This window comes from Egretta garzetta, unplaced genomic scaffold (assembly GCF_000687185.1).
Source record: "Egretta garzetta isolate BGI_Z169 unplaced genomic scaffold, ASM68718v1 scaffold56, whole genome shotgun sequence".
Lineage (NCBI taxonomy): Eukaryota > Metazoa > Chordata > Aves > Pelecaniformes > Ardeidae > Egretta > Egretta garzetta.
Genome location: NW_009260182.1, coordinates 13,317,079 through 13,328,898, shown reverse-complemented (window position 1 = coordinate 13,328,898; position 11,820 = coordinate 13,317,079). Strand labels below are relative to the sequence as shown.

The 11,820-nt window shown below is 39.2% G+C and overlaps 1 protein-coding gene across 1 annotated transcript in view; it reads left to right on the top strand.

The window, feature by feature from the left end:
* LOC104129172 (gamma-aminobutyric acid receptor subunit pi-like) overlaps positions 1–11,041 on the top strand; it is a 97,073-nt gene extending 86,032 nt beyond the window's left edge. The window contains exons 7-9 of the mRNA XM_009642087.2: positions 3,923–4,075; positions 4,939–5,132; positions 10,730–11,041. Of these exons, the coding sequence (XP_009640382.2) occupies positions 3,923–4,075; positions 4,939–5,132; positions 10,730–11,041 (659 nt within the window). The remainder of the gene's footprint in view (positions 1–3,922; positions 4,076–4,938; positions 5,133–10,729) is intronic.
* The last annotated feature ends 779 nt before the right edge of the window (positions 11,042–11,820 follow it).

Here is an 11,820-nt window from a genome sequence, read left to right as displayed (position 1 = left end):
TCTACTTTCTAGGGTATTACTTTTTTTTTTTTTGAAGCAGTAGAGGGAGTTAGAGTAGGTATGGAGAGTGTAGTCTGCTCTCTAGACTTGCTCTTCACCTACAGCCTGGAGTTACTGTCTACTTTTGTACTTCTGCCATCCAGTAAATTCTATAAAACCCAAGTAACTCAGCTTAATCTTCTTTCACTGTGGGGTGACCTAAGTAGATCACCTCACCTTCTGGTGGGTTTAGGGTGTGCATACTGACAGTCATTTAGGTTCAGGTTCATCTGAGAAACTGTTAAATACAGTAATTTGATACTTTGGTAAGCTGCACAGGAGTTGTTTCCATCACATTATCAAATTTAAATAAGAGCAGTCACACACTGAGGTGCCATCATGGGCCAGAAACTTGAATGAAAAAGCATCTTCTCATTGTACTGCAAATATTTTGTTTCAATAAGACTCAAGCAAGGGGCAAAGTTGACAGTTTGGAGGAGATAACTTGAGCTGTACTTGAGTTAACTCCAGTAAAGCTAGGACTAGGATTATATGAACCTATTTTCTTTTGATCTGATTGATGGCACCATAGCCTCAGATGCGCAGGTCAAAGGCAATGAGATACAGCATTGCTATCTCATATGCGACTCACATAGTAGGAGTAGCAAATCTGTTTCAAGATGATAACTTTTGGTACCTGTGGAGTGTAGATGAAAAAAGGACTGTAATATTTCCCTGTCTTCATTTTGTCCCATTGTACATTTCTTTAGCATGATAAGTATGCATTACATACTTTTTCTTGACTACTTCTTCCTTCAGTTTATTACAGGAGGAGCTCATATGAATTCTTATATAGGTTGCTTCAAAATTTCCATTATAAAAGCTTTTCTGAACTCTTTAGAGAAATGCTGACACTATTATTATCGTGTCCATGATGTGTCTTTGGATTCTGGAAAGCAGAAAGCCTTAAGGTTAGAGAAATGCCTTTTCTTTGTTCCCCCAAAAGCCACTCAGCTATAAGCTGTTACATCTTTATTTCTCTTTGTTTTTCACATTGCTTCAGAAATTTCTAGCATCAGGAAAAATAACACAAAAGAACACAGGAACATTCAAAGGGCTTGTCTACACTTGGAAATTGCAGTGAATTGGCAAAGTGGGGCTTTTAGGTTTGATATTTTGAACTAACTTCCCATGTATGCACTTGACTTTTATACTAAGGTGAACAGAGATACAGCTGTAGGGTGCTAACAAGGAGAGGCTATTGCTGTATGGCTGTGTTGGCTGTTTCAGAGTCTGCCTTCTTAAAGACAAGCTGTAACCCCCAGGTGCCTGTGGTACTCCGCTGGAAGCATAGTCCAGTCTCTTCACCCCTCTTTGCTGGGTACATGGCACCACATCCTTCCCTGTCGTCAGCACAGAAACACAAGACAAATTACTTTTGTGGAGGTTTCAGTTCCCTGCTGATGGTTTGCACCCTCTGCACTCTCAAATGAGCTCTGGGTTGACGTCCTTCCTTCACTCATGGTGGCCATGCCATCAAACTTTGCATGCTAGCTGCAATTGTGCCACAGTAATGACAATTTGGGGTACAAATACTGCAGAGAAAACCTTGTCTTTCTATTTAGAAGTATCTGTTTTGAGTCCTAGTTAAATAGCAGCCTAGAAGATTGCAAGCAAAATTAATAAAATCCATAACAGTTTTTATTAAGTTTTTAAATGCTTGCTCTTGCACACTGGGAAGCCACAGATTTACAATTGCTTGTACAACCCTAATTCTCTTTCCTTAAATATGCTTTATGCTATCATCTTTCATTGCACAGACTCAGTGTTTTTCCATAGTACTAGTGCTTGATTTAGTGCAAGGGTGAGTGCAGACAGAAGCAGAAGTAATGTTGCGCAGTCAACTGTAAGTTTTGCACTTCCTAACTTTTAAGTGCTTTACCTTGGTCTGCTTACACTTAAAATCAATTTTGGTGGGCAAAATGACTTTTACTGGAAGAACTGTATTGGTAAAAATCACAGTATTGATAGAAGTACACTAATGTAATGCTTCTCTTTTCACATAAAAATGATGGTAACTGTATAAATCATCCCTGTATCTCCTGCCTCATGGAGAGAGTTGAAGGCTACTGTCCATCTTTGTGTCCTTATTTCTATCAGTCTGAAACTTGAAGAACTCAACATATTGAACTTACAAAGAGGAATCTCAAGTGCAGTGTATTTGTACCTTCAGGAGGAGAAAAAGTTGACTACCAAAGGACTATTTAGTCTACTAGTGAAAAGGCAGAGTCAACATGGAGAAATCTGGGTTAAGCTTTCTTAAATCAGTTTAAGATTAGTAATTTTTAACAGATACAATGATTAAAACCATTCTAACAGATTACTGAGAAAAATGGTGAATGCCGCATGTCTCTATATCCTCAGATTAAGCCTAGATGTCTGTCTGAAGGGTGGGCTCTATTCCAATCAAAGTGATTGAGTTCAAAGCAAGGCATAATTCAGGAAATTTAGTGACTTGTGATTAGGGTCGGACTACATAATCTATAGTGATTCTTTCCGATTTTAAGAGTTCTGTGAAACCTTATTCTCTGGATGCAACTCATACAGTACTTTTGACAGGGGAAATGTAACCATCCATTTTCTAGTCTGGCAGCAAGAAGACATTTCTTGGCATCTGTTACTTGCACTTCAAGCTTTTAAAAGTACTCTTTCTTTGACTCCATGTCTTGCGGCACACCTGAGGGATGCACAAATAGCCTGTGTATGTGTATACTGTTGTTGCTGAAGTGCAGTCACCATTCTGTAGTTCTGTCCCAATTCACAGCACCCAGCACTGGAACAAACATGTCCTGGAGATCATCGTTTGTTGGATTAAAATAGATGAGGCCAAAGCTATCTGATCACCGTATATTGAAGTACTCCTCTTTCATCAATATTTTGGTTCAAGAATTTTGTTAAAATAATGTTTTAAAAAACTTAAACACTTTAACACTTAATTTTGAACTTTGAACTTCTGAATAAAAAGTCTATTCTGTACATTTAAGTTGCTGCAAAGCAAGCTTTTGCCTTCCTTTGATCTGTTGGACTGGTAATGATTTCAGATCCTGTGCTTCTGTTGCCCAAACATAGCCAACTTGTCTTGGTTAGCAAGCTGGATAACCAGTTCAGGCTTTGCTTACCAGTGTGCTGTCCCCTTATGAAACCAAGTTCTGTATTTGATTCTGTGAGCCCAAACTTTCAACTCCTGGACGTCACCCACTTAGAAGCAAACCATTTGTGCCACAACAGTGACACTGCTCCAAATGACACAAACACTGCAATGCACTAATGTAAAGGAAAAATAGATAGTGAAGATGCAAAGACACTGCTTGTTTTTAAGTGGAATATAAGAGTTAGGTCAGCAGTATCAGAGGAGGTGCCTTCCATCCACATCTTGAGTAATAGTAAATGAAAAAAAAAAAAGCACACAATAATCTAGACATGTGAGGCAGTTAAAGATAAGGACCCATGCTAACTTCATAAAATTAGAATTGCTATTATGCTAGTTTATATAGTAGCTCATTGTGGTAATTCTTATGAATAACCACAGCTAAATACAGATGTGATTTCAAATTTCCTTGCATTGTGTTATATAATGAAACGTCCTCTCCACACATTGATGAATTTATTTTTTCCTTCAGTAATCCTCAGTGAATTTCCAATTCAAGACATCTTTAATGAAACTCTGGATATGGTGACTGCATGTTACGTATTTTTTTTTTTTTTTTTCCCTCAGTTCAAAAGTCTTCATGATAGAATTTTTCAGTGCTGTGTTTATTTTTTTTCAGGCTTGTTTGTTAAGCTTTTACTGCATAATAATGTACAAAAATAATACAGGTTGATAATTTAAAGAAATTCTTATGAATTACACCTTCACAATATTTTTTTCTGGCTCTTTCCACAGGTCATTACCCAAAGCTAGTGTTTCACTTTGAACTCAAGAGAAACATCTTGTATTTCATACTAGAGACATATGTACCATCAATCCTACTGGTTGTACTCTCCTGGGTATCGTTTTGGATAAGCCAGTCATCAGTTCCAGCCAGAATCTGCATAGGTGAGAAGCTGATAAAACAAAACAAACCAAGAGCTGGATCATTAAGATGCTTTCTTTATGGCATGTACATGGCATCCTTTTCTAAAAGTTGTAAATGCTTCTGGGTTTTATGGAATTACTGTTCTGGTTTGCCATCTGCAGTACATCATGCAGATTCCCCTTAAAGCCTTGCTATTCTTTAACTAAGAAAATGTTTTTGGGAGCTACAGGAGACTTTGAGGCAGGGGAGGCTGCTGAAAGCAAAGGAAAACTTAGTCATTTTGGAAAGAATTTCAACATATTCAAACACAGGGCATGCACAGACAGAATTGTGAGGCTTTTGTGAGGGTTAATGATACCTACTAATTAACACATGAATAATAAGAGAATTATGAGAGATTAAATATAATTAATTTCAAATAAAGGAGATTCTGAAAGGGAAAGAATGCAAATCAGTTCTGATCAGACTGCAGGTGGGGTGGGAAAAACACTCCTACAGAATAGGGAAGAAAGAAGGATTTCACATCAGATGAGGCTGGTGGGCAACCGCACTGAGCAAAACGATATCTGAATGTTTTAAAGGGAGCATTTGCATGGTATTGCAATAATAATGGGTTAATCATAAATGTACATTCTATGACACCAAAATCTCTCTCATTTTAATATCCCATCTTCTCAGCTTTACGAACAGTTTTCATAAGTGCTTTTAAGCATTTAACTTCAGAATCACAGGTTCATTTCTTTCCAAAACATGACACATTAAATGCTGTGGCATCTTAGGATTTCACAGAGCCAGGAAAAACTGTCTTGTAGCAGGGCCCTTGCAGTAGAGGCCCTCATTGCTATCTGTGTTTTATCAGAACTTATATTTTTGCATTCCACAGGTGTTACCACAGTCCTCACGATGACAACACTGATGATGGGAGCCAGGACTTCACTCCCAAATGCTAATTGCTTTATTAAGGCAATTGATGTGTACCTCGGTATCTGCTTCAGTTTCATCTTTGGCGCACTGTTAGAGTATGCCGTGGCTCACTTCTGCACTCTGCATCGCCTCAGTTCAAAGGAACTTCCAAAGGTATTTTAATTCATTGATTGTTGTCCCTACACAACAGGCTTCAGTTACACCTGCTAAAGAGAATGCATTCTTTTGGCACTAATGATAAATGTATTTGAGGAAGTTTCTGTTTTAGAATAAGGACAGTGAAAGCAGAATAATCTTGAGAAAAAGGATTTGTATACCTCTGACTTTTTGGAAGAGATCAACCAAACTGAAACACCTTTCCATAATGAATTTTGGCATGGACTTTATGGCCATTTATCAAACAATGTGCTAGACATATCACAAAAATCACAGGCCCTTGTTGTCTCCCTACAATGACATATGCTTATTTACAGTTCAAAAATTAGATTGAACTTGGTGACTTGATCTTATGGCAATACAGCGAAAAAGAAGAGATTTTTATCACATTCCCTTTATGAAACCTACTGCACACACATGGTACGTGGGTCAGCAGCAGACAGCTTCACATACAAGGTGTATGGGGTGCCTATAGCCTTCCATGTACACCTCTTCCAACAGCTGCAGCTGAAGGTCAGACTGGGGTTCACTTTCTGTTCTGCATAATTATTATATCAGCACTTTTTGCTCCTCTAATGAGCTTCTCACAACTCTGAAATACTGTGAAATATACTTAAAATAAAAAGGGATCAAATCAACATAGGCATTTGTGAGTCTGGTGGTTGTCATCTTGCTGAAATAATCAGGACAGATTCATGAAGAATTTTTTTCACATCTTCCATCTCCAGTGTTTTGCACTGCTTTCATAAGCAGTGAAAAAGAAATCACAAGGCAGTTGGAAGCTGATTGTCTTGCAGCTTTTAATTACGGAACGGAACCTAATATGCATGGTAGAAAAGAAAATTTTAAGCAGCTTATGAAATTTCTGGATGAATAGAAAAAAGTAAAACATGGGAAGTGAGAATAACAGAAAAAAAGGCAGGAAAAAGTTTGGTTGATTGCTGTAGGGATAAATGGCCAGAAGAAGAAAGATTGTTAACTATTTAAGCCAAACTAGAACAGAGCATCACAAATGCCTAAGCAAAGCTCCTCGGTAGGCTCATGAAGCAGGATATTGAATTCAAATAGAGAAGCTTAAAACCAATTAAGATCAGCCTAGATAGTTCAACAGTTACTTTGGGATCTTGCTGTTTGGATGAGAGAGATTCTGTAAATGTACACGAATGTGTTCAAAGCTGTTATTAGATCTAAGTGTGTGGAAGACTGAAAAACAGACACAAAGCTGAGCCACCCAGTGGGTTTTAAAAGACAACATCTAACAGGGGAATGTCTGCAAATGGGCAAACACTCATTTCCAATAAGAATTTGAGTGGAAAGGCTGAAAGTGAATTTTTCTTAGCAAGGTAGCATCAGTGACAATTCCCTCTGAGCATATCCATCTTGTGAAGTAAGTGGTTGTCATTTTGCTCATAGAGCAGGAAAAAAAATATCTTATTGGAGGTTTGGGCAAGAAAAGAAAGTGTTTCAGTCCTTGGATGATTAAGCATCTTTGGACCTGTGAAGGGCACTGATGACTGCCCCTGCCATTGCTGACCTGTGGCAGATTCCCTTTCATCTGGAGCACATGTACTAGTGCTTGCAGGTGGGGCAGACCTGGGAACTCGTGGACCTGAAAGACGTGCATGGAAGCAAGTGGAGGCACAGCCCTAAAATGAAGAAGGAAAAAAGGCTTAAGGTTCAGTTTTGTGATGGACTTAATGACTGAAAGGAATGGTCTGTCACTTCAGGCATGATTCCTGCCTTCCCCTGTGCATCAGGAGTGAGCAAGCCAGTCCAACTCGCTTCTTGCCCACACAAGCGTATAAGTAAAGGGGCAGTTGGTGGGTCCTAGATCAACTCAAGACTCTAGAATAAGGAAAATGCCTGTCACGTCCTTTTCCTACTGTAGCTAAGGACAAGCACCGCTTACTGAGCAGGGTGCCACGAAGAGCACACCTGACATGTCCTTCTCATTTCTCACTGTAAAAACCAAAACATCACAAGGACAGAAGTAGCAGCTAAAATCTCATGTCACTGTCTAGCAGGTACTTAACAAATTTCTGTGTATCGTCACCACAGATGTGTTCTCCTCATTACCATATTCCCTTGTGGACATAGGTTAATTAGAAATCTCACTTCCCAGTTTGTTATTCCCATATGTGAGCTGATAGAAAATTTGCACTCAGAATTGTGTAAATAAATGTAGGAGGTGCATTGAAAATGTAACCCTCTGCCTTGTATAGGAATTAGTTGTACTGGTTTGCTTTCTGCTTTGCTCTTTAAAGCAGTTGGGCACTGGCATATCATGTTCTTTTGAAGCCCTTGGGGTCTCCAGTTTAGAATATAAACTGGTGGAACAGCTCATCATATCCACATTCTTGTGGTGTCTCACATCACATGAACCAGGACCCACAGAGACAGCTTCAAAGCTGCAAAAGCAGAGGAACCACCTGCTGCAAGGAAGGTCAGGCAAAACGTGCCATTCATGTCAACTGCGTAACAGACTGCCTAAACCTAGAAGTTGCCTCTTCAAAACCCTGAGTTTCTTCTCTTTTATACAAAGGTGTGAACTGTGTCCTCCTACAAAACGGATATTTCCTCCTTGGCTTCCTCTGTCTTTCAACTAAGCCTCTCCCTTTTGGTCTGAAAGGAGAGACATTTGAAAACTCAAAATAGGGTTACAAGGGCAGTGTTCAGCCTATTTGGCGTTTCTGTGCGAGAATCGAGCAGTCTTTCTGAATGCTGAAGAAGCTCTGGGTGTGCAATGCTCTGAGTCGAAGTATTTTTAATCTTGAGTGTCTTTATTATTCAGTGGAAGTGACAATGTTCCTCTATTCTGCTGGCTGTTAGATATCAGCAAACACTTTGGCTACCATGAAGAGCAGCCACTGCAGCATGTGCCATATACAGTGCTTTTCAGGTGATGCAGAGTACCTTTCCTGGGTGCTACCGATTTTGTATCCAAACAAAACCCTTCTGTTTGTGCCAGCTGCCATTTTCTCACTGACAGCTGCAATCTAGAGAAAACTTAGCATGACATTTAGAATTAGAGCCGCAGCTGAACATTTGTAACGCAATGTTTTTTATTTAATGTAAACCAGCTTAATCTCTCATCACATTCAGTTCTCCATAGTGAGTCGGAAAAGTCCCTCGATAGTCCCAGTTTATAAGACTAGTTTTTTTATAGACTAGAAGTTATGGTTCTCCTCTAGCTTTGTCCTTGTGAAGCAATGTGATAGAGCACTTTTGCTGTAAATTTGTCTCTGTTCTGCAAGAGCCCTGCCTTGTAACGCTGCAAGCAGAATCAAGTACATATGCACCATGTATGGTATTTTCTGCCTAAGTAATAACTGCCTTTTGGGGAGTAAAAAGAAGTTAAGAACAGCCTAATTAAGCACCAGCCTCCTGCGAATTGTTTGCATACGGTTGTGTGAAAAGGAAAATGGCACGTACGCAACGTCCTTTTATGCTCCGCAGTAGAACTAAATCTGTACAACTTTTAGCTAGCCCTTCCTGAGAGACAAATAGACTCTTACACTGAATAATGCCCCAAATCCTGCCAGTTTTGAAGTACAGATGTTATTTTGCTCTTTTTCTCCCTTTCTAAAAAATGAGAGCAGTGGGGGAAAAAAGTTAGGACTCTTCTGACAGGTTTCTTTATTTTATTAACTTTTGAAGTGCCGAGTGCATTCATTAGGCTGTCGCTCCGGTGCCTTGTTCCAAGTGCCAGGTGCTGCTGCTGATGGCTCCTCTGCCAGCCCCACCACTTCCCTCAGCTGCCTGAACTTTTTGAAGCAGAAGAGCTTGGTGTTCGTAACAGCATTAGGCCCCAAGTAGAACTCCAAGTTTGAGTTTTAGTACTACCCTGGGGATTGTTTAAGGTTCAGACTGAAATTTTATGGATTGATCCTCTGAATGATTTTTATCCTGGCCTTTGGTTTCAAGATTCTCCCCTAGCTGTGGTTTGCTAGGTGGAGGATGAGCAAGGTTTTGTAGTCAGTGTATTTAGGATAACACGTTGTGTTGAGCTACGTTTATCTCTCTCAAATAAAATACACTGGAATTTTTTTGTAAATTGAAAATGAAAAGCAGTAATAATCCCTTCTTCTGGCTCCATCTGCTCTGCTTCACTGACTCACAGCAGTCTGAGGACATTGTCCAGACTACACTTTAATTTTCAAGGGCGTTACTCATTTAGATGAAGAAAAGCTCAAGTACCGTGCCGTCTACAAGTACCCTGGGCAGAAGAGCAATTCTGCACCAGCACAGAGATCATTCAGGTGGCTTAATGAGCTTTCTTTGACTTTAATAGCTGGGATATTTCTAAATGAGCTTTTTGTGTGGCTAAACATAGGGCTGCACTTCTTAACTTTTCTAAAGTTTGTCCTTGTCTAATCTATTTCTTCTCATGATACAAATGGAAAAAGCAAATGGGTCAGAGCTTCTGCATTCTACATTTCACAAATAAATTTTTAGCCTTTTCTTCTTGCTTGTATGCCACTCACTGATTTAGAGGGTAATAAAACCATCAGGAGAAAATTAAAATTACATGTACACCTCCCTGAATTAAAATGACCCCTTTTCCAACTATACAAATTTAGGTTTAATTTAGATATAAAGTTGGAGCCAATCTTTGTAGATCTGCTGGTACATCTGCAATATCCCAAACCAACCTAGATACCCCAGAACTTTTAAGAAAGTTTGTGTTTAGAGCTGAAGCTGCAGATGATGTCTAATCCTGTGTCCTCTGAGTCACTAAGAGAAAACCTGCTGACTTCAAAGGGTGAAGATTTCATACATGAACTTCATGGCTCTGAGCCATTTCTAATCAAAGAAACAAAACCCACCAGAAGGCTTATACAACATTCTCCAAAGAGCTGTCTTGCTGCAGTGAAGCACAAAAATGTGCTTAACCTTAGCATAACTTTGAACTTAAAGAATGGGTTTCAGGACTTGAAAGAAAGTAGTATGAGCTGTTTAGCACTGTATTAGTTGTGAGGCTTGTCCCTCTTTATGATCTTTTTTTGTGCTTTTTTTTGTTTGTTTGCTTGTTGTTTTTTTTTTTTTAAGTACTTTGATTTTCATCACAAAGCACCAGGAACAGAGTAGCCAACCGAAGGAAAGTGTCTTGTGTTCTGGGGTGCTTGATTTTGGACACAACCAGCTTGAGCAGGTGGTCTGGCAGCTCCCCCACCTTCTCCATCTCCAGACTGTGACTTTGCTTTACCCACTTTCTAGACACTGAACTTTGCCAGTTTGTTTTTTTTTTTTTTTTTTTTTTTTTTGCCAGAGCAGAAGGCAGCTTATGGTTGTGCATTTCACGGATTTGCTGTTCTTTAGTAAAGCTTAGTGGGTCATATTTGAACAAATCCAGCTTTGCTCGACAGTCCTGTGAAAATTTTTGCAGTACAATGTTGTTTAAGCCAGTGTTTTTCCTCTAAATGGAGGCTTTGAAAGCTGAAAGGAGCTGTCTGGTACATGTAGGTGCTTGCCCTTGAAATCAAGGAGTGAGCTACAGAAGTCGTTGTAAGAAAAATCTTATTATTTTCCATAGCTCTAAAGTAAATAGGTGATGAAACAGGCACTTAAGTACCTGCTGTTTTGTTTTCTATCAGGAGGAGGATGAAGAGGCTGAAGAAGAGAGGAATGGCGCCCTGGCAGTGGTTGCTAACAGTCGCGGTGCCCCTGACAATACCAACAGGATCGATTCAAACAAGAGCCGCAAAACCAGCATTGATGGGAAAAGGGAGAGAAGTAAACACAGTGGGTGTAGTTCACCAATGTCAGTGATGAAAAAACTTTGCTGTATCTTTGATTGCTTCCATGTTAAAAATCCTTACCACATAGACAACTATGCCAGGTTTTCTTTCCCTTTATCATTCATCATAATTAATGTATTTTATTGGGTATATTATTTGTATTTCTAAATACTTCAAGGTGCAAAATTGGTTTAAAGTTTAGAAAGGGGATATGGGAGGGGAAGTTGCAGAAGAATGAAGTTGCATTTGGATAAAGGGATATGGAAGGACATGCTGTCTTTTCAGGCATTTCTACAAAGTCTCTTTTTAACTAACTTTTCCACTGTTAAATGGCTGTCTTCCAAAACCGACTTCCCTATTAGCATGCATCTCCCATATTAAACTATTTATCAAAGGCCCATAAGCCCTTTTTAAATATTTTAATGGTCAACTTTGTAAAATAAGAGTTATATTACACTTGTTTCTGAACTGCATTGAATATATTTAAAAATAAAAACAATGAAGTGTTGTTTTCCTGCTATGTTTTCAGTATTCAGTTCCTTCTAGCTTTGTCAATAATGCATAAATTTTCCAGATTTTATAAGAAAATGTATAATTGCAGATCAAAGTGGTTTTGCTTCATAGCAAGAAATGGCTTTGAAGGCATGGGCTGCCAACACAAAAACATGTATTGAGACTCTTCCCTACATCTTTAGACAGAACTCCCACGGGCATCAATGGCTTTTCTGAATGAGTGCAGGGCAGAATACAGAAATGGACTGGAGCCAAAAGGTTTAGATCCAGAGAGATGGTTTTCCCAAGTGAGGATGGCCAACCCTTAATGGAATATGGCCATTTATCCTGACATTTGTACTCTGCTGAGTCACAGCTGCCCAGCTAACTGCTATGCAGAGGAAACATTTGATACGCTTTATTTTCAGCTTAGCAAATGCCTCTTGAGTCACTTG